Below are 22,945 nucleotides of genomic sequence, written 5' to 3' on the forward strand. Positions count from 1 at the left end.
CGTGGAGGCTGCAATGCAGGGGCCATTAAAGGAACTATTTTTAGGCTCTACTTTAACCTCATTCAGCACAAGCAGTGAGATACAAGACCAGACCTGAGGGTGGCCAGACCAAGGGGGTGGCGTCTGGGACAAAGTCTCAGGCACGTAGGTCAGGGAAAAGACAAGGATACCTCCCTATGTGGAGAGAAAGATGCTCCCAGAGGCTCGTGCTGCTGTCTGGGGTGCAGAAGACAGGAGAAGGGGAGCTCCTCACGGGGAACCGGCCTTCCTGCATCACGTGAGGAGTCCACAAGAAAAATGAGGGGCGGGAAGAAAGTACAGCGACTTCCAAAAAGAGACTAGGGCAAACTGCACCTGGGGAGCTTGTTAAAAATACACTTCCTTGGCGGGTGTTTGGCCTAACAGTTAGGACGCCCACGTCCTACATTGGAGTGCCTGCTCCCTGCTAATGCAGCCCTGGGAGGCAGTGACGGCAGCCCAAGGGCATGGGTTCCTATCATTCACATGTGAAACCTGAATGGGGTTCCCAGACCCCAGCTCCTATCCTAGCTGGGGGTGCAGGTATCTAGGGAGTATACCAGTAAATGGGAATTTGTTTCTCTCAGAGAGAATAAAATTAAAAAAATTAAAATACACTTCCTTGGTCTACCTCAGATCAACTCAGCCAGCATATTTGGAGCAGGCTTGGGAATTCATTGCTAGGCAGCTCCCATGATGGGCGGGCTAGCACACACGCCCTCTGGCTGGGGAATACCCACCTCTGGAATTGAAGCGGCTGACTCAGGCTGAGGTGAGGCCAGGATAGGTCGGGAGTGGTGCTGCCTTGCTTTTCATGGGGCTCAGGTTTCCAACTCTCTCAGAAAATCCTTATCCCTGGGATGCAGTGATCAGCTGAGAGGACAGGAGAAACAGCTTTATACCACGTTTTATACAGGCCCACGTTACCAAGGATACTCAGCAAAATGAGTGCTTATGCTTTTAATGGGGACCAAACTAATGAATGCTGGAGAAAGAATGCTTTGGGACTATTGGAAAACGTATCCAGGAATGGGCATTGGGCTTAGTGGTTAAGACACCAACTGAGATGCCAGTATCCCCTACGAGTGCCTGCTTGAGTCTTGGCACCATTCCAATTTCACTGGTCGCTAATGCATACCTTGGATGATGGCAGGTGACAGCGCATGTCCTCAGGTCCCTGCCCCGCATGTAGGACAACGAAACTTGAGTTCCTGGCTCCTAGCTTTGGCTTGGCCCAGCCATACCTACTGAGGACACTTGGTAGTGAACCACTGGATGGAAATTTTTTTTTTTTTTTTTTTTTTTTTTTTTTTTTGACAGGCAGAGTGGAAAGTGAGAGAGACAGAGAGAAAGGTCTTCCTTTGCCGTTGGTTTACCCTCCAATGGCTGCCACGGCGGTGTGCTGCGGCCGGCGCACTGCGTTGATCCAAAGCCAGGAGCCAGGTGCTTCTCCTGGTCTCCCATGGGGTGCAGGGCCCAAGGACTTGGGCCATCCTCCACTGCACTCCCTGGCCACAGCAGAGAGCTGGCCTGGAAGAGAGGCAACCGGGACAGAATCCGGCGCCCCGACTGGGACTAGAACCCGGTGTGCCGGCGCTGCAAGGTGGAGGATTAGCCTAGTGAGCCGCGGCACTGGCTGTTTGTTTTTAAAAATAATAAAGAAAACTAAACTTTATTCACCTTGAAATTAAGAAGCCTTCAATTACAGTTGCCAACTCTCATAACCCTGAGATATTTTTACATCTCTCTGTTTTCTTAAAATGAATAATGAATGAATGGAGTACTAATGGGAGGGACAGGGAGAAGCATAAAATTTTTCTGACAAAAATAAAAAAATAGCTGGCGCTGTGGTACAGGATTTGGAAGAGCCACCACCTGCAGTGTCAGCATCCCATATGGGTACCAGTTTGTCTTGGCTGCTCCACTTCTAATCCAGCTCTCTGCTATGGCCTGGGAAAGCAGTGGAAGATGGCCCAAGTCCTTGTGCCCCTGTACCCGCGTGGGAGACCTGGAAGCAACTGCTGGCTTCTGGCTTTGGATTGGCACAACTCCGGCCATTGCAGTCATTTGGGGAGTGAACCAGCGAATGAAGACCTCTCTCTCTCCCTGCCTCTCTGTAACTCTGCTTTTCAAATAAATGAATAAATAAATCTTAAAAAGAAAGAAAAAAACACAACTAAGAACAATATACACCATCTTTTTATTTTTGTTTTAAGATTTATTTGATCAAGTGACGGGAAGAAAGAGAAAGGTCTTCTATATGCTGGTTCACTTTGCAAATGGGCACAAGAGCCAGGGCTGTGCCAGGCTGAAGGCAGGAACTTCTTCCTGGTCTCCACTTGGGTGACAGAGGCCCAAGTACTTGGGCCATCACATGCTGCCTTCCCAGGTGCATTTGCAAGGAGTTGGATCAGAAGTGGAGGAGGGCGTGAACCAGAACTTTGATATGGGTGGCCAGTGTCCCATGTGTGGCTTAACCTGCTGAATTAAAACACCAGCCACCTCCACTCTGACACCTATGGCAGGATGATCATGAGACAATCTCACTTGCAAACATCTTAAAGGGTGCTGGCTATTTTCCCAGGACTTCTCTTACCCTTTCAGAGTGCAGCCGTTGTGTCTGCAGGCACTGATGACACCCTCTCCATGAAGATTCTCCTCTGACGTCCGCTCTGCTGGTTCTGCCATTCTCACTGGCCACGGGCTCGCCATGTGATTCTGACATCACCCTCATCAACTTAATGAAACCCTACAAGATTCAGAATTACTCTCTATTGATTTTTTTTAAAAACTGATTTATTTATTTATTTGAAAGGCAGAGTTACAGAGAGGGAAAGACACAGAGAGAGAGAGAGAGAAAGAGAGGTCTTCCATCTGCTGGTTCACTCCCCAAATGGCTGCAACGGCCAGAGCTGTGCCAATCTGAAGCCAGGAACCAGCAGCTTCCTCTGGGTCTTCCACGTGGGTGCAGGGGCCCAAGGACCTGGACCATCTTCTACTGCTTTCCTAGGCCATAGCAGAGAGCTGGATTGGAAGTGGAGCAGCTGGGACTCGAACCGGCACCCATATGGGCTGCCAGCACTGCAGGCGGCAGCTTTACCCGCTACACCACAGCACCGGTCCCCTCTTCTTTTCCATGCTGCACCGTGAGATGTTTATTAACATCCAACAATCAGAGAATTCAGCCATCAAGTGCACTGGCAAGCAAGGTGGAAAGAGTGGAGTAGAAGGAAGCAGAGCTTTCGCTTTTCGTGCTCTGCTGCCTTTGGCTTCTCTTGACTGCAGGGGCCTACGATGATGCACACCGAGATGGTAAGGACCCCCTTGTGAAAACAGGTGTGCGGAAATGGGGGCAGCATCTCTGCACAACTGGAATCTTTTTGCACTCTGCTTTTCTTGGCCACATAAAAAACATCTATTCTTAGATGCTTCTACACCCACAAGGAGCCACAGACAGACCACTTGGTCAGGGGACACTTTAATTGGTGTCTTTGGAGAGTACCATGAGCCACACGTGCAATACAATAGGAAGCAGAGGCCCTGGACTCTGGCGGTGCTTTGCGGAAAATGATAGCTGGAGCAGGAGGTCAGCGATGGCTGAAGAATCCCTGAGGATGGTTATATTTAAACGGCTTCATCCTGCTGGGACCCCTGCAGAAACAGGAGAAGGAAGAGCAGTTAACACCATGCCTTCTGGACTGACAAAGTAAATTATGCTTTGTTCACACAAAAGAATACGAGGTGGTTGCAAAGAGAAAAAAAAAAAAGTGGCAGAGTTGCACGACACAGGACTTTGTGAGAAGGCAGACTGTAGAACAATATGTGAGGTGTTATTTTTGTAAAGATGTCTTTATGTGCTTGAATCACGAAACAGAAAATACAAAAACTCTCACTGACAGGGGGCACTTCTGGGGATAGAGCTCAGGTACCCTCTGTTTCTAGACTGTTCCTTGTTATTTGTATGTTTAAAAAATTTTTTTTTTTTAATCAGGGCTGTGGCTGTGGCGTCGAAGATTAATCTTCCACCTTCAGTGTGGGCATCTCATATGGTATTGGCTGCTCCACTTCTGATCCAGCTCCCTGCTAACGGCCTGGGAAAGCAGTGGGAGATGGCTCACGTGCTTGGGCACCTGCACCCATGTGGGAGACTTGGAGGAAGCTGCTGGCTTCTAGCTTTGGCCTGGCTCAGTCCCAGCTGTTTGGGGAGTGAACCAATGGATGGAGGATCTCTCTCTCTCCCTTTTTCCCTCTCAGAAGCTAGATCAGAAGCACAGCCAGGACTTGAACCCAGGTACTCCATCTGATATAGTACTTGGCTGCTGCAAGCGGCAGCTTAACCACTGTGCCCAAAGTTGCCCCAGTTATTTATATGGCTAACAACAAACATTTCTTTTCTTTTTTTTTTTTTTAAGATTTTATTTTATTTTATTTGAGAGGTAGAGTTACAGACAGGGAGAGGGAGAGGAGGAGAGGGGGAGAGGGGGAGAGGGGGAGAGGGGGAGAGGGGGAGGGAGAGGGAGGGAGAGGGAGGGAGAGGGAGGGAGAGGGAGGGAGAGGGAGGGAGAGGGAGGGAGAGGGAGGGAGAGAGAGAGAAAGGTCTTCCGTCCATTGGTTCACTCCCCAAATGGTCACAACGGCCAGATCTGTGTCAATCTGAAGCCAGGAGCTTCTTCCGGGTCTCCCATGTGGGTGTAGGGGCCCAAGAACTTGGGCCATCTTCTGCTACTTTCCTAGGCCATAGCATAGAGCTGGATTGGAAGAGAAGCAGCGGGACTAGAACCAGTGCCTATATGGGATGCTGACGCTGCAGGTGGAGAATTAACTTACTGTGCCATGGCGCCGGCCCCACAAACACATTTCTATAATTAAAAAAAATAAAGAAGTTTTGGGGCCAGCACTGTGGCATAGCCAGTAAAGCTGCTATCCATATGGATGCTGGTTAGATTCCCAGCTGTTCCACTTCTGATCCAGCTCCCTGCTAATGTGCCTGGGAAAACAGAAAAGATGGCCCAAGTACTTGGGACCCTACCACCCATGTGGGAGACCCATAAAAAGCTCCTGGCTCTGGATCAGCCTGGCTCCAGCTGTTGCAGCTGCTTGGGGAGTAAACCAGCAGATGGAAGATCTGTCTCTGTCTCTCTCTCTGTGACTTTCAAATAAATAAATAAATTTGTAAAAAACTAAGAAAGGAATTTTTAATTATCTCCTCTTGTAGGGCAATACTCACATAAGCAGATAGCTGGGAGTGAAAATAATCTGGCACAGTGCTGTGTGCTCTGTACTTAACTACCTCTTAATGCTATTTCTATCATTTTATAAGTTTTCTGTTTTTGTTACTTTAAACATTTATTTGAAAGGCAGAATTACAGAAAGAGAAAGAAACAAAGAGATCTTCCATCCCCTGATTCATGCCCCAAATGGCCACATCGGCCAGGGCTGCGCCAGGCTGAAGCTAGGAGTTTCAGCCAGGTCTCCCACACAGGTGCAGGGGCCCAAGTACTTGGGCCATCCTCTGCTGCCTCCAAGGCGCATTAGAAGGGAGCTGGCTCAGCAGTAAGGCAGCTGGAACTCAAACTGGCGCCCATATGTGATGCTGGCATTGTGGGCTGCAGCTAAACCTGCTGAGCCATGGTGCCGGCTCCCATCTTACAAGGTTTACAGGTGAACAAACAGGCTGAGGAGGCAAACTATTTGCCCAACACTACACACCTGGAAGTAGCAAGGTCAAAATTCAAAATCGGGTCTGATGCCAAGGCCTACATGCCACAGGAAGGCTGAGTTGTGACAGGCCAGGCAAAACCTGGGAGGGAAGCCTGGCCCGAGCTTTACCTGGAATTCTAGCCCCCAAGCAAAGCTTCAGAGGAGCCTGTCCACACCACTCCACTCAATGTTCAGTCAAGAGTTCCTCCCCCATTTCTGTAGATCTAGCATTGACGTTAATGGTAACCAGAGGGGCTGGCGTTGTGGCACAGAGGGCTACGCTGCTTCTGGTGATACCAGCGGTCCACATCAGAGCACTGATTCCAGTCCTGGCTGTTTTGCTTCCGACTCAGCTTCCTGCTATTGTGTACCTGGGAGGCAGCAGATGATGATCCAAGTGCTTTGGGTCCTTGCCACCCACGTGGGAGACCAGGATGGAGTTCCTGGCTCCTGGTCTAGCCCTGGCTGAGGTATATAGAAGGTAAAACCCTGATTTTAGTCTAACAGCTAGGTGGTGGTGGTGGAGATCACACGGAGAGAGAACAGGGATTGTAAAGAGGAGAGTAAGGAGGTTTTTATTTCAACACCAAAGGCTGAAGCCTTACTTGGCCTGCACCATGGCAGGCTCTATACACGCTCCATAGCATTTACCTTCACCCTCCTAGCATGCCTGAGGTAGGCACTTGTGAAGCTCAAAGGGGCTAAATGTGTGTCCTAATCGCACAGGTAGGAGCTGGAATAGGTCTTTCTGGCAACACCCAGTCACCCAGGCTCATCTAGGCAGACTGCAGATGGGCAAACCACTGCCTGATGGTCTCCTGCCAGGGGCTGAGCCAGCCTGCAAGTCTCCTGCTGTCTACGCCGGCACTCTGCACCCCAGGTAGTTGGCCTAATCCTTCACATCTCCCAGCTACAGGCTGTGGAATTAATTGGAGCTGAGTTGCCAGAGTACAGAGGATCACAGCACTTCTGGAAATGGGACCCCCGGGAACCATTAGAGAAGTAGAAGTAAGCACTGGCCATGTGAGAACTTCCACACTGCAAATGTGCTACAGCAGACTGGGCATGTGGGACAGCTGAGGTCTCCCACAGAGCCACCAGGAAGGGCAGGTGCGGGAAGGCACCAACCCCTGATCACCAGCTCCACCTCCCAACAGCCACTTGGGAGCTGAGGCTATCTATTAGCAGACAACACAGTGACCCTGGCCAGCAGAGGCCAGACAAGGCAGGAGGATGCTGGGACTGCTTCCAGGGCACAAACTGGCTGTCTAAGAACAAGGTGCGGGGAAGGTAAGGTCTTCTTCAGACTGACAGGGAACAAAGAGGATGTCTCAATTAGAAACAGATGATAGCCCATGCGCCACTCCTCCCGAACCCCTACACCAATGGAAGGGACACCTGAGCAGTGGATGCTGGGGTTTTAGAACTGGCTCTTAAAGAACAAGAACATTCGAGATGAAAGGGAAGGAAATGACCCAGCAACAAGGAGAGAAGTAGCTGGAAGAACTGTGAGCCCAGACACTCAATACCAGGCTCTCAAGATCTGCTGTCATACTCTGAGCCCTGGTCTTGTGCCAGGAACCATCTGGAAGGTTTACATGAACTGTCTGCAATTCATCATAAGCTAGAAGGTATTACTTTTAAGTTCACTTCAGACTTTATTTATTTATTTTGACAGGCAGAGTTAGGCAGTGAGAGAGAGACAGAGAGAAAGGTCTTCCTTTTTTCGTTGATTCACCCTCCAAGTGGCTGCTACAGCCGGCACGCTGCGCCTATCCGAAGCCAGGAGCCAGGTGTTCCCTCCTGGTCTCCCATGCGGGTGCAGGGCCCAAGGACCTGGGCCATCCTCCACTGCCTTCCTGGGCCACAGCAGAGAGCTGGACTGGAAGAGGAGCAACTGGGACAGAATCTGGTGCCCTAACTGGGACTAGAACCCGGGGTGCCGGTGCTGCAGATGGAGGATTAGCCTAGTGAGCCACGGCGCCGGCCCACTTCAGACTTTAGATTTAGAAATGAGCTCAGAAGCTGAGCGGTAGTGACACTTCTTAGGTCACCCAGCTGGCAGGGATGAGCATGTGTGTCTTTCTTCCATTGCAGCTGGTTCCTTCCATGATGTCCGACTGACCAGAGCTGTGATTCCTACTTGATACTTGATGCGATGCACCCCAGGGGTAGAGAAGACTTCCTGGGGACCAATGAGGATGCAACTTAAAACCGCTTACATGGGCAGTAAAAAGCAAGCAAACCTCATTGTCACAGGAAGTACAGAAAGTGGAGCAAAGCCCTCTTGATTCATAGCCTAGCACTGCTCTTTTAGTAGGTGCCACCTCCGAGGGTGTCGTGAACAAGGGGACCGGGCTGAGGGGAGAAGGCCGCGGGGAAAGCTTCAGGAAGGAGGGAGCAGGCTCCCCCCGGGAAATCCAACAGCAGGGTTTTAATTCCACAAGCACACTGGGAGCATGCATGCCCTCTGGGCAGATCCCTGCACAGTGAGACCCACCTGCTCCACGGCTCTCATCTCTGCCCCTCGTCCCCAGAGAAGTCACCAGAGTCCCAGTCCTCCTGCTCTCCCCTCACCTGAAAAGCCGCAGACACATCTTCTCCTGGGGAAACTCCTTGGGCCCCTCCACACTGTCATCGTGGCTCTCGGTCTCCAGGTAGACGTCCAGCAGCACGCACAGCCGCTGCAGCTGATTGGTCAAGAGCTGGTGACTGGGCCGGGGGCCACACAGCTCCTTGTAGCACACGTTGACCTCACTCTCCATGGCCTGTGCAGCGAGAAGGCCAGCAGCTCAGCACTGCCTCCCTGAGAGGGGACCTCGCAGGTCAGGCTTCTGTCCCTGGCTGGGCCTGAGGGCTGGTGTCTTTGCAGATGCTGGGCCACCACATCAAGCTGGACCGGGTTGACCTGAGGCTCCCTCTCTTCAAGACAACAAAGTCTTAAATTCTGACCATTGCGTGCCCTGCCTCACATGCCCACAGTCAGGAAGACGGAGGTGTGGGGAGGAGGAATCTCAAGATCCAAGCCAGAAGGCGCCTGGATTAAAAACACGCGCCATGGCCAGGAGGCCTGTGTCAATTCAAATCAATAGGCACAAATAACCATCAAGAACAGACACAATATCTCCAGATAAAAAAACCTCACTCCAGGGTGACTGTCAGGCCTCTGAGTTTATCTCACTAAGCGGGTGGTCTCAGTCAGGCTCTTTCCTCCACTGTGCCATGCAGGCTCCAGAACACCCTGCAAATCCCGCCAAGCCCCTCTGTGCCACACTCAGCCGCAGCAGAGTCTGCTCCTGCCCTCCCTCCACCAGGGGCTCTCCCTGCTCCTCCTGTCACCTGCTCAGGCCTTACCCGAATGTTGTCATCGTTGCTGTTTGTCTTCTCCCCCTTCCAGTTCAGACAGAGCTGGAAAACAGGTGGGATGGAGGAGTAGCCAGGGTTCAGCACCACAGCAGCCTGCAGTTTGGCTGGAAGAGGAGAGAGGAGGAACAATCAGTTCTGAGACCCAGCTCACCAGTGTGGCAGCCTCTCCACTGGACCCCGGTGGTCATCTCAGGAGGCTCCAAGTAATGTGATGCTGCAGAGTACATTAGGGGACTAACTGTTCTAGAATCTCCAAAGTGGAATCTGCCAGGCTGCAGGATACAAGGTCTGGTAACTCTGGCCCGAGGACCTTGACCTACTTACTGTGCCACAAAGGTGTAGACTTTTGCATCTGGTTCACCTTGGATGTGCCCAGGAGTTCTATCTGCTACTCTGAAAGAATTTTGGATTAAATGCTATTTATTTGCCAGCAAGTTAAAGATTCTTCCATTCTTTTTTTCTTTTCAACAACATTTTATATCAGGCAAATATATTTTCTCTATTTTTTCCTTTTTTTTTTTTTTTTTGTCACATGAAGTTTTTTCTTCAATTTGAGAGAGAGAGAAAGAGCAAGACAGAGAGAGGTAGAGAGCTTCCACCTACTGGTTCATTCTCCAAATGCCCACAATAGTCAGGGCTGGGGAAAGGGGGAAGTTGGAGTTGTAATCCAGGGCTCCACATGGGTGTTAGGAACCCAACGACATGAGCTATCACCATTGCCTCCAAGGGTCCACATTAGGAGGAAGCTGGAATCAGGAGCCAGAATCAGGGATCAAACCAAGATGCAGGTGTACAGGTGTCCCAACTGGCAGTACAACCACTAGCCAAACACCTGCCCCTGAAATTCTTTTTTTCTTATTATTTTTTAAAATATTTACTTATTTATTTGAAAGGCAGAGCTTCAGAGAAGCAGAGGCAGAGACAAGGTCTTCCATCCACTGGTTCACCCCCTAGCAATGGCCAGAGCTGAGCTGATCTGAAGCCAGGAGGTTCTTCCGGGTCTCACACGTGGGTGCAGGAGCCCAAGGACTTGGGCCATCTTCTACTGCCTTCCTAGGCCATAGCAGAGAGCTGGATCGGAAGTGGAACAGCAGGGACTCAAGCCAGTGCCCATATGGGATGCCAGCAAAGCAGATGGTGGCTTTACCCATTATGCCACAGCACCGGCACCGGAAATTCTTTTTAATACCAACATGAAGTCCTTCCGGTAGTGCAGTCACTGTGCAAACTCTTTATGCACATTTCATTTCACCCTCACAATGATTCTATGAGATGGGTACTGTTAGTCTTGTGCCTGTTTTATGTGAAAAAAAGCTGAAGCTACAACAGAAACGTCACTACCACCTGACAGTTGCACAGCAGCAGTGCTGAGTTTAACCAGGACTGCCTGATGTCAGGATCTCTGTATTTCTGCATGCACTCATTCCTTCTCTGGTGACAGCCATGGCCTAACTCATCAGGATGACATTTAACCTTCCTACCAAGGGGCTAAGTGTGTCACTACTTTTCAGTTATTTACGGGGGAAAGCTTTGACTCTATACCAGTTACCTATATAACACAGGACAGGAGAGGATTTGCAAATTAACATTTATTATTGGGGCTGGCGCTGTGGCGTAACAGGTAAAGCTGTAGCCTGCATTGCTGGCATCCCATATGGGCGCCCATTCGAGTCCCAGCTACTCCACTTCTGATCCAGCTCTCTGCTATGGCCTGGGAAAGCAGCAGAACAAGGCCCAAGTCCTTTGGTCCCTGCACCCACGTGGGAGACCCGGAAGAAGCTCCTGGCTCCCGGTTTCGGATTGGCACAGCTCCGGCCGTTGCAGCCAACTGTGGAATGAACCAGAGAATGGAAGACCTCTCTGTCTCTGCCTTTCCTTCTCTCTGTGTAACTCTGCCTTTCAAATAAATAAGTAAATATTTAAAAAAAAAATTTTTTTTTGACAGGCAGAGTTAGACAGTGAGAGAGAGAGAGAGAGACAGAGAGAAAGGTCTTCCTTCCATTGGTTCACCCCCTAAATGGCCACTATAGCCAGCGCGCTGCAGCCAGCGAGCCGCACCGATCGGAAGCCAGGAGCCAGGTGCTCCTTCCTGGTCTCCCATATGGGTGCAGGGCCCAAGGACCTGGGCCATCCTCCACTGCCTTCCTGGGCCACAGCAGAGAGCTGGACTGGAAGAGGAGCAACCGGGACAGAATCTGGCACCCCAACCGGGACTAGAACCCTGGGTGCTGGCGCCGCAGGTGGAGGATTAGCCTAGTGAGCCACAGCGCCAGCCTAAAAAATTTATTATTAAAAAGTGATTCCAGGGGCCAGTGCTGTGGCGTAGTGGGTAAAGCTGCCGTCTATGATGCTGGCAACCCAGATGGGCACCAGTTCGTGTTCCAGCTGCTCTTGGGACACATACATCCCATATCAAATTGCCTGGGGTTTAAATCCCAGCTCCACTTCTGATTCCAGCTTCCTACTAATACAGGAAGGCAGGTGGTGGCTATGGTGGCTGAGTCTCTCATATGGGAAACCCAAACTGAATTCCCAGCTCTGAGTTTTAGCTCAGCTTAACTCTGGTTGTTGTAGGTATTTGGGGATTGAATCATCATATGGGATCTCTCTCACTCTCTCTAATGAAAAGAAAAAATTTAGGGGGCCAGCACTGTGGCATAGCGGGTAAAGCCATTGCCATCCCATATGGGTGCTCATTCAAATCCTAGCTGCTTCACTTCTGATCCAGCAGCGGAAGATGGCCCAGGTACTTGGACCACTGCACTCAAGTGGGAGAACTGGAGGAAGCTCCTGGCTCCTGGCTTCAGATTGGCCCAGCTCTGGCCATTGTGGCCATTTGGGAAGTGAACCAGCAGATGAAGGTCTCTCTCTCTCTTAATTCTACCCTTCAAATAAATAAATCTTTAAAAAATTATTAAGATTCCTTTCTCTGCTGTCGTGTCACTTCTGTCATAATAGCTAGCACCTATTTCTGGATTTGTCGCTCAGTTTTTTGTTTCTAATCCTTACTATATAAAATTTGTAAATTGGCCTGCTATAAAATGACTTAAGGAGTATATATATTTGGAATTGTTTCCTACTTATTCATCTTTCTCTGTTTTTCAAATTTCACAACTCATCCAATGAAAATGCTAATGATCCCAATCATTCCATATATTAATCTAAAATACTTATTATCTTTCCAAGCTTTCACCTCCTCAACCTGAAAGCAGAAGTGATCTCTTCCAATAATTTCCTACCCTGAGGCTTTATAAATTTCTTGAGCTGGATTTTTGTGCCCTTTCAAAACAGTAACCTACGTTCTTTAGGGATGAAGAAAAAGGATGGGAAGCATAGGTGCAAATTCCAAACAGTGGTCAACGACTAGGAGGGAGCCAACAAAGTGGTATTAGACGGCCTCAGCTGTATCCAAAATATTCAGCTTCTTCCTAGTACTTTTTAAAGGCTATGAAGAAAATAAAAAGAGAGAAGGAACAAAGAGGGATAGAGAAACTCTGGTTGCAGGTGTCCCATCTTCCATTTCCTGCACTTACAACTTGCTAGGGTTTGGGTGCAGTTTGAACACTGTCCCCCAAGGCTTCCTATGTTAGAAGCCTGGTCCTCAGTGCAGCGATGTTGAGAGAGGGAGGTGGGGCCCAGGGGACGGTGATTGATGGTCACTGGGGTGTTGTCCTCGGGAGGGATTCGTGTAGTTCCTGAGGGACCCTGGCTGGTACAGGAAGAGCAAGGCTGGCCCCAGACACGTGGCTTCCTTTCTTGCCAGGCTGCTCTGCTCCGCGCAGCTGCCACCACTGTGATGCCATCTGCCTGAAGCCCTCACCAGAGGTCAGACGGACAGAACCACTGGATCCCAGCCTTCAGAACTGGGAGCTAATTAGCTTTCTTTCCTCATTAAGTACCAGCCTCAGGTAGTCAGAGCAACAGCAGACTCATCCAGAACAAGTGACAGCTGCCTCGGCTGGTGGCCACCGTGCCCAGCCTCGGGGTCCGATCCTGTGGGCAGTGCCAGGCTTGCCGAGGCTGAGGGACAACAGCACCACAGCCTGGGTGCAGCATCTGGGTGGCTCCAGTGGGAAGCCCTGGCAGGGTCAGAGCCCAGGAGAAGTGTGAGAAACACCAGCTTCCGATGCCTCTAAAGAAGAGGCAGGGACGGTGGATGAGGAAGGGAGGTCCTCGGCCCCTGCCCTTTACAGAGACGACCCTCTCCTGCTGTGAAGGGGCGAAATGGGATGTCTGATGCCAGCGAGCTTTAAAACAAAGGGCGGAGAGAAGAGGCGCAGAGGTCAGACTGGGCTGGTGATTAAGCCTGAGATTCCTCACCTATACAACAGAAATGCTCTCACTACCACCAGGACAGTCGGAAGGGTGAGATAAAGCACGTGTGTGACGGTGCTGCACAGCGCAAGTCCTGGAGGAACGGGGCTCCAAGACCACTGCTCTCTGCTAAGTCCTCGCAGCAGCATTCCAGGACTGTCTGCTTCCTCCAGGCCACCCCCAGGTGTTTGATCCTCGGCAGCGCCCCAGCCTCAGGAGCACCGTGACCCTCAGAGCAATTACCTGTGCCCCTTTCGATGAGCGCCATATAGTAGAGATTGGTGTCTCCTGCCAGTCCCGCCTCCACAATGTCTTTGGTGAAATGGAGCTCCTAGAACAGGACAGTGGACAAGAAGTGACATGCTGGCTTCTCTGGTCAATTCCCTGCCCTCCCAGCAGAGGGCAGGGGCTGAAAGGTGACACAGTCTGCAGTAACCCCTCCTCCCCCAGTCGGCCAGTAAGAGAAACCTGTCATTCCTCCACCTACCATGTAATCCTCATGGGGAATCGTCACCCACTTCACCAGGCGAGAGACAACCTTGGCAGGGAAGAGGTACTGGCAATCACTGGTAACTGGTACAATGCCATGCTCTAAAAGAGAGCCAGACAGGTGGTGTCACAGGTAGAATGGACAAAGAACATCCTCCTGGGGCTCTCTGGAGGGCTGATGGCTCTGCCAGTTGTCCAGCTCCACCTGGCACTCAAGACGTAGTGAGGTCAACATATGCCAAAGAGAGCAGGGACACCCGCTGACCCTCACCCAGGGCTGTGGTCCTGGCCAGATCTGGCGCCAGCATTCAAAGGGCAAAACAAAAAGCCCTGTGGCCAAAACCACGGCCCCTGCAGCTGTGACTGTTCCTTAGGCCAGACAGCTGAGAGGGCTGTTCCCACAGCTGACCTTGCCGGAGGAATGACAGAGGTGTTCTGTGTCAGTTCCTCCAAGGCAGACCTGGGGAACCGCTGCAGGGTAAATTCCTATGAGCATTCCAATAAGCAAAGACGCCAACACAGCGAAGGCCGTCAGGGATGACAATCATCTAATCTGCGGACACAGTCAGCAGCGCTGATGGAGACCAAGGGATGGGCACAGGAGAGAGAGGCTGTTCTGAAGAGATCACTGCCCACTGCAAGCCCAGAGCTGGCCTGGCGCAGGGTCTACAGATGGGCCCTGGAAATCCTATGCCTTTCCTGACAGTAGCTCTTTTAGACCACAGTGACCCCGACACCGCTCCCCCTCCATGACCCTACAGATGCTGGGTGCATGACAGATACCTTCCAAGAATCTGTTGAATGAGTACGCTACAAGAAAACCCCCATACCAGCACCACCCAGGTCAGTGGCTTATTAGGGTCCCCTGGGAGTTTAAGAGGACAGGCAGGTGGGGAACATGAGCTCAGGCCTACAGCAAGGGGAGAGGCAGTGGCTCCCTGGACAGCTCTACTCACATAAGCCGAGTGTGAGCTCCACAAAGGCAGGCCCCTCTGCCTTCACTCTTCTACGCTCAGGGCCTGCCATGAATCATGCTCTTACTAAATACCTGTGGAATGCACACCAGATCTACAACGCACTGAACTAGAATGAGATCCTGCCCCTGAACAACCCACGACCTTGTGCTACTCCGAGGCTTTAGGCCTTGTCTGGGAGGGCTGGGACAGCCCTGATGACTGCAGGGAGCTCTGATTTCTGCCTGGATGAAGCTGCCAAGAGCCCTGCTAGGAAACAGCAGGAATCCTGACCCGTCAGCAGAATTCAAGAGCACTGAATGAAAGGTTAGGTCACTGTTGACCCCTGGTGTCTAGGTGGTGTACGCTCCAGCACCAGCTTACCCAGGGATGCAAACTGTTTGTGGAGGGCCAGGCGGGACTGCACCCTGGTCTTCAGCAGCTTCATGGTGGTCTCCATGTGGCTAGCGCTCAGCGAGTGGTCAGCAACCACAGTGTGCTGTGAACGACAGCAAAAGACACTCGTCGGAATCTTCCCCTCTTCTCCAGGCATTGCCTGTCTGCCTCAAGGCGGGTACCTTTCAGGAACCCCAGAGGCCGGACACTGAGTCCTGGCAGGAACAATAGTTCCCGAGAAAAAGCAGCCTTCTGCTCAGGTGTCAGGCACCCTGAGCTTCTGCTCACACCTTGTTCACGGCATCCTGGTACACAAGACAGAGGGCAGCACAGCTTGCAGCATTTACCCAAGTTATCCCGGGGTAATGACTACGAGGCTCCAGGGGAAGGCAAAAGCCACCTCAGTACAAGGAGGCTGGGGACCTCTCAGTCCTAAGGGGATGACAGGTTCTAGCCCCGAAGGAAAACATCCTGCTACTTCAAAGCTCTGAAAGGCACCTGGCAGAGAAGCTAGGGAGATCCGCTCAGTCTACATACCTGGGGCTGCTCTTTGGGGAAGTGGAGGCCACCCAGCTTCTGTACCCACAAATAAGGGTGACCCAGGTCGAGTACATAGTCTCTCAAAGTCAGGATGCTGTAGAAAAAATCGACAGAATGAAATGACTTTATAATCTACTTCTGCTCTGTCCTGGGATGCAATCCTCCTCCCATGCTCCCATGACTCACAAAAGCTCAGGCCCTCAGGCTCAGCCCAGCTCACAGCCAGGCTGCAAGAGAAGCCCCCTTGGGAAGTTCATCTCTCCCACACTCATTTTCCCTTTCTCCTCTCGCAGCCTTCAACTCACTAGCAAATTTCGAACAAAAAGGCAGTATATTGGGGCTGGTGTTGTGGTATAGTGGGTTAGGCCACAGCCAGCAGCCCCAGCAGCCCACATGGGCACTGGTTCAAGTCTCACTACTCTACTTCCAATCCAGCTCCCAGCTTATGTGCACAGGAAAGCAGCAGAGCACAGCCCAAGTGCTTGGGCCCCTGTACACAAGTGGGAGATCCAGAAGAATCTCCTGGCTTCAGATCTGTGGCCACTTGAGGAGTAAACCTGTGGATGGAAGACCCCTCTCTCTGTCTCTAACTCTCTGGCTCAGCTTTTCACATAAATAAAATAAATCTTAAAAGAAAAAAATAAAAAATAAAAAAAGCAGCATACTGATGTCTTCAACAGTCTAATTTATAAATTTTTAATCTGAGAATTAAAATATTACTTTTATTCTATCATGTGATACAATAAAACCTACTCTTATGTTCCCCAAGTTTTGATTCTTCCTGCCTTTCATGTCATCCCTTTAACTTGTAAGCGACAATGGGCAAGTGCCCCTTCTACCCTGGGTCGTCCCTGCCTCTTGGTGGCCTCTGGCCCTAACAGGCCTCCTGCTTGGGTTTGAGCTGCCACAGACAGAAGCTGAGAGCCTGGGAGAGGTAGAATGCTGCTCGCTCACTCACCCAACTTTATCAAACTGATACTGATTGGCTGGATTCGGAGTTTTCTTCCCATGATCCCCGGGATACAAACAGCTCAGGACTGAGTCAGGAGATAGCAAGTCCCTGGAAAAGGGAAGAGAGACCTCGGTGAGAATGCTGGTGAATGTACTGCCTCAGGGGAGACTTGGTTTATGGGCGTGGTAATGTCCCCTCTCACAGATGACTGGAGCCACCACTTACTGCTTCCTGTGGGCCAGTTCCTTTATGTGCTCAAGGACATTGGAGTCTCACAACCCTGAGGCAGGATTATCATTTCCATTCTAAGAGGAGACTCAGAGCTTTGAAAGCTATGGCTTTTCCACAATCACACTGCGAGTAAAAGCTAGAAGCAGGTTTTGTGCTGCTCACAGAGAGCAGTACTCTTAACCACCAATTAAAAAAAAAGTCTTCCTTCAATTATTATATGGTGTGGGCAGGTGCTGTGGCACAGTGGGTTAAACTGTGGCCTGCAATGCCACACTCTGTATCAGCTCCAGTGCTGATCCAGTTTCCTACTAACGCACCTAGGAGAGCAGCAGAAGGGCCAAGCACTTGGGCCCTTGTCACTCATGCGGGAGACCAGGATGGACGGATGGAATTCCTGGCTCCAGGCTGAAGCCTGGGCCAGATCTGGTTGTTGGGGCCACTGGGGGAGTAAACCAGCAGAAGGAAGATCTCTCTCTCTCTCTCTCTATCACTCTCTCTCTGTAATTCTTTCAAACAAATAAATCTTTTTTAAAAATTAAAAAAAAAAACAACACATTGATACGGTGACAGGGCCTTATGTCAGAGGCAAATCCCAGGATACCAGCAATAGCTCAGAAGCAGAACAGACTCCTTTCCAACCCAGACAATAAGGCACAGCGCTGTATGTGTCTCACTTTGACCAAATCTCATGCTAATCACAAAAAAAGGACTCCATTAGATGCCTAAAGAAAGATATTATCACAAGCATTGGAGACAAGGTGACCCAGTGTCGTAAGCAGAGACAGCCACAGACTGCTATCCACCTGGGATGGTTAGGGCACAGGCTGTAATTAAGGTGACAGAGAAGAGGTGGTGTCAGGGATAGCATGGCGATTGTATCACAAAGGAGACAGGCCTCTTCCTGCCCTGAACCAATAGGGGTTCTCCTTCATCTCTCTTCATCTGCATCAGGAGCACGCAGGCGGGAATGCTGCTCCTACTGCCCAGCGTGCTGAACACGGTGGCAGCTCCTGCCCCTTCCCTATTCTCAGTCTCACCAAGTACCCCAGACCGTGTCTCTGCCACCTCTGCTGCCTCACAAGAGCTGCCCAGAGAATACATGTCTTTTGGTTAGTGTTTAGTGACTACTATTAACTGATCAAAATAAAATAGGACCAAAGCTGCATGGAAGGGCTTTTATTGACAAAACCTAATGAAGAATCAAACTTCTTGATAACATGGAGCTCAGGACAAATGAATTTGGTAAAAGTAAGAGACATAAAAGGAGAGGCTGTTTATAGTCATAAAAATCTAACACCCAAATGAAAAACTATTCCATTAGTTAAATCTGTTACAAGGTGCTTTTTTGTTTTTCTAAGATTTTTATTTATTTGAAAGGCAGAGTTACTGACAGAGAGATGGAGAGAGAGAGAGAGAGGTCATCCATCCACTGGTTCACTCCCCAAATGACCACAATGGCTGGAGCTGGGCCAATCCAAAGCCAGGAGCCAGGAGCTTTCTCCAGGCCTCCTCTTCGGGTGCAGGGAATCAAGCACTTGGGCCATCCCCTACTACTTTCCCAGGCCATAGTAGAGAGCTGGATCAGAAGTGGAGCAGCCGGGACTTGAACCAGCATCCATGCGGGATGCTGGCACTGCAGACGGTGGCTTAACAGTGCTGGCCGCTGTTACAAGGTTTTGATGGAAAAGAGATTTAAAAATCTTAGCTGAGGAGCTGGTGTTGCAGGGCAGTGGGTTAAGCCACTGCTTGCAAAACCAGCATCCTATATTGCGCCACTGGTCCACTCTCAGTTGTTCCACTTCTAATCCTGCTCCCTGCTAATGCATTTGAGAAAGCAATGGAAGATGACCTGAGAACCTGGGCCCCTGCCTCCCAGGTGGGAGACCTGGATAGAGTTCCAGGCTCCTGGCTTCGGCCTGGCTCATCCCTGGCCGTTGTGGCCATTTGGGGAGGGAACCAGTGAATGGAACACCTCCCATTCAGTTATTCTGCCTTTACAATAAATAAATGGATCTTAAATTAAAAAAAAAAAAAAAAAAAAAAAAAAACACCTTGGTTGGAAAATGACTAAATATAGTTGAGGAGAGGGCATGTAGCCTAGAAGCTAAGATATCCACATTTTGGCCAGTGCAGTGGCGTAACAGGTGAAGCCGCTGCCTGCAGTGCCAGAATCCCATGTGGGTACCAGTTCAGGTCCTGGCTGCTCCACTTCCGATCCAGCTCTCTGTTATGGCCTGGGAAGATGGCCCAAGTCCTTGGGCCCCTGCACCCACGTGGGAGACCCGGAAGAAGATCCTGGCTCCTGGCTTCAGATCAGCACAGCTCCGGCTGTTGTGGCCATCTAGGGAGTGAACCAGCGGATGAAAGACCTTTTTCTCTCTCTCTGCCCCTCTGTAACTCTGCCTTTCAAATAAGTAAATAAATCTTAAAAAAAAGTTAATGGATTAATGAAAAATTCATTGAAATGGCCTAATGAAGATCAATCTGGAAAATAATTTCTTAAGGAAAACTCAGCAGTGTTAATCTAATTCTGATTAAAATGTCTATATTAGAAACACCAATTCCCTAATGAATGAACAGATATAGGCAATAGTTGTCAACAGTTGTTAGTGTGCTGCTAACATCACAAAAAGAGTCAGCCTGTGTCTCCCTCTGGAGGTGTCAAACAAAATGTATGACATACTCCTGCCCTCTCCCCAGCAAAAAAAAAAATCAGAATGGGGTCAAACTGCCTATCTAGATATCAATCCGCAGGAAACACAAGGACAAAGAGTAACATGTTAAACTGTTCCACAGAGACACAACCACCAAAATCCAGACGAGGGTGAACCTACATAGCAAACAACCCACTTTCCTCGACAGATGAACGGCAAAAACTCAGACAAAGCTTTACCCATCTATAATGCATGGACCTTACTGTGATCCAGATTCAAAATACAAACTATGAAAACAAAATCACCACTGCCAAAAAAAATAAATAAATAAAAATTTATGGGAAAATCAGGGCACTCTGAACCCTGACTGGATACTGAACACTAGTGTGACATTGTGATTGTGATTATATTTTTTAAAAAGTATCCCTGGGGGGCCGGTGCTGTGACATAATTGGCTAAGCCTCCACCTGCAGTACCAGCATCCCTATGGATACCAGTTCATGTCCCGGCTGCTCCTCTTCCGATTCAGCTCTCTGCTATGGCCTGGGAAAGCAGTAGAAGATGGCCCAAGTCCTTGGGGCCCTGCACCCATGTGGAGACCTGGAAGAAGCTCCTGGCTCCTGGCTTCAGATTGGCCCAGCTCCAGTCATTGTGGCCATTTGGGGAGCGAACCAGTGGATGGAAGACCTTTCTCTCTCTCTCTCTCTCTCTCTCTCTCTCTCTCTCTCTCTCTGAGTCTCTCAAATAAATAAAATAAATCTTTAAAAAGAAAAATCCAATCCTGTTTCCACCCTGGCATTTTCTTTGGGGTCAGGGCCCACTTGGAGATGCCCAGAGTACAGCACAGTGCTACAGGGCCAGACTGACACTCAGCTAAGGCTTTCCTCTTCACCTGTGTCCAGAGCCAGATACCTGGTAGAGCTACTGTGAAAGTGAAAAGCATCAATGATGATCAGCCAGCTGTCATTTACCACGTGCCTCGTCTATGCTAAGCACCAGAACTGACTTAACAAGTACCCTGAAAGGATTATCACAATCAGGGGCACAGAATGAGGAAACGGACACTGAGGTCAGGCAGACAGCTTCGCAAGGAGCTGGAGTCGAGCAGGCAACATAGCCTGCGGCCCTGGTGTTAGCACGCAGGGCACCTGGGAAATGAGTGAGCGGATGCTCCCGACAAGCAGCTCCACCAGGATCCAGGGGACCCTAAAGCTGCTCACTGAACCAAGTCCTTGCCGAGCCTGGTAGCTGGGTGCTCAGAAGCACAAGCCCTGGGTTCCCTCTGCTGGAGTCAGGGTCAATTTCACCCAGAGTGCATCTGAGTAGTCAGACACTCCCCAGCTCAGGGACCGAGGCTGCTGTGGCCTAAAAGGAGTGTGGAGTCTACTGGCAGGGTCTCAAAGCCAGGAGACACTTTCCGTCAGACAGACTGGATGGGATGGGAAGAGCCCTGCTGCACCAGGCCCCAGGCCTGAGCCTCAGTGCTTTCACCAGCACCGCAGTGCTCAACTAAGTGGGGGCTGGGTCACCCCAGGGCCTGCCAGTTCTTTCCAACTACCCCTGCCTGTGGAAGGGATAGTCAGGGGTTTCCTGGGAAGGCTGTGTAATTACTGTGCCTCTGTTCACCCTCTGCTGAGACCCAGCACAGCCTTCCTCCCACCACACAGGGAAGGACAACCTGGGTTTGAACTGAGGTGGAGAGTGAAAATCCCAGCAACAGAGGTGCAGGCGACTGGTGCAGTGGTTACAACTCCGAGGGCTCGTGTTAACAGTGCAGTGGGTTAAGCCACAGCTTGCTATGCCCGCACCCCATATCAGAGCACTGGTCTGAGTCCCAGCTGCTCTGCTTCCAGTTCAGCTCCTTGCTAATGCACCTAGGAAAGCAGCAGAACATGGCACAAGCTCTTGGGCCCCTGCCAACTACGTGGGAAACCTGGAAGAAACTCCTGGCTTTGGCCTGGCGCAGCCCTGGCCATTTGAGAAGTGAACCAGTAGATGGAAGATATCTCCCCCACCCTTCTCTAGGTATCTCTGCCTTTCAAATACATACATAAATCTTCAAATACATAATTAAATAAATAAATAACGATGCTGTCATCATCATGTCTACTGTTCACAGTAAGAGGACTTCACAAATAAAGTCAGCGAGTGCTTTCTCAAGTGATGGGCCGGGACTCCTGGGCCTCGTGGACACAGAGATGACAGCCAATCTCCTCAGAGCCCGAGGGAGGAACCGACAGCAGCTCCACCCAGGTGCTCAGCACACGCCCCTCCCAGGCCCGCGCCCACCATGCCTGTCCAGTACCCTGCACTGATGGGAGTGATCAGCTCCGTGGCGGTTGTCACTTTGGCTTTCACTGTCATGATGTTGAGGTTCATGAGGTAGTAGAAGGTCAGGTGAAGCACACTGTCATCTGGAGCAGGGGTTGAGAATGGAAGGGACAATTTATAAGTCACACACGTAAAGCAGAGTCAACAGTGCCACAGAAACACCAAGTGGTTTTATGGCCTTTTACTATAAAAGCTGAAATGCAACAGCAACGTAATATTTGATAAAAAACAGCAAAGAGCATGTCTACCAATTCTTTGCTTCCCTCTAAGAAGCACCCTTGGGTATGGGCTCGACTCAGTGATTCTGCTTCTAAGAAATACAATGTGGAGGCCGGCGCTGCGGCTCACTAGGCTAATCCTCCGCCTAGCGGCGCCGGCACACCGGGTTCTAGTCCCAGTCGGGGCGCCGGATTCTGTCCCGGTTGCCCCTCTTCCAGGCCAGCTCTCTGCTGTGGCCAGGGAATGCAGTGGAGGATGGCCCAAGTGCTTGGGCCCTGCACACCATGGGAGACCAGGACAAGCATCTGGCTCCTGCCATCAGATCAGCGCAGTGCGCCGGTCGCAGCGCGCCAGCCGCGGTGGCCATTGGTGGGTGAACCAACGGCAAAGGAAGACCTTTCTCTCTGTCCCTCTCTCTCTCACTGTCCACTCTGCCTGTCAAAATAAATAAATTAATTAATTAAAAATTAAAAAAAAAAAAAAGAAATACAATGTGGAAAGGAAGCACGGGGCCAAGGTCATCATGATTAGTAACAAGAGACATGTCCATAACCTCACTCAATCAAGGTCTTGAAAGAAAAGGAAAGAGTTGGGGCCAGTGTTGTGGCATAGTGGGTTAAGTTGCCACTTGTAGCACCGGCATCCCATATGGGCACTGGTTCAAGTCCCATATGCTGCATCCAATCCTGCCCCCTGTTAATGTGCCTGGGAAAGCAGTGGAAGATGGTCCAAGTCCTTGGGTCCCTGCACCCACATGCAGTATCTGGAAGAAACATCTGGCT

The 22,945-nt window shown here is 50.4% G+C and overlaps 1 protein-coding gene across 6 annotated transcripts in view; it reads right to left on the reverse strand.

Moving 5' to 3' along the window:
- Window positions 1-2,796: 2,796 nt before the first annotated feature.
- Window positions 2,797-22,945, reverse strand: part of THOC5 (THO complex subunit 5) — a 47,023-nt gene continuing 26,874 nt past the window's right edge. For 5 of the 6 annotated variants that reach the window (XM_008274682.4, XM_008274681.4, XM_070065758.1 and 2 more), the window contains 9 exons: window positions 21,919-22,027; window positions 16,735-16,836; window positions 15,774-15,870; window positions 15,225-15,339; window positions 13,886-13,989; window positions 13,642-13,729; window positions 9,073-9,188; window positions 8,296-8,486; window positions 2,797-3,669 (listed from right to left, as the gene is read on the reverse strand). In XM_008274682.4, coding sequence (XP_008272904.1) covers window positions 3,606-3,669; window positions 8,296-8,486; window positions 9,073-9,188; window positions 13,642-13,729; window positions 13,886-13,989; window positions 15,225-15,339; window positions 15,774-15,870; window positions 16,735-16,836; window positions 21,919-22,027 — 986 coding nt within the window. In that variant the 3' untranslated portion in view covers window positions 2,797-3,605. Of the gene's footprint in view, window positions 3,670-7,355; window positions 7,904-8,295; window positions 8,487-9,072; window positions 9,189-13,641; window positions 13,730-13,885; window positions 13,990-15,224; window positions 15,340-15,773; window positions 15,871-16,734; window positions 16,837-21,918; window positions 22,028-22,945 lie in introns of those variants that run through there. The other variant, XM_008274677.4, reaches the window with a different exon arrangement.

This window comes from Oryctolagus cuniculus, chromosome 21, assembly GCF_964237555.1.
Source record: "Oryctolagus cuniculus chromosome 21, mOryCun1.1, whole genome shotgun sequence".
NCBI classification, from domain to species: domain Eukaryota; kingdom Metazoa; phylum Chordata; class Mammalia; order Lagomorpha; family Leporidae; genus Oryctolagus; species Oryctolagus cuniculus.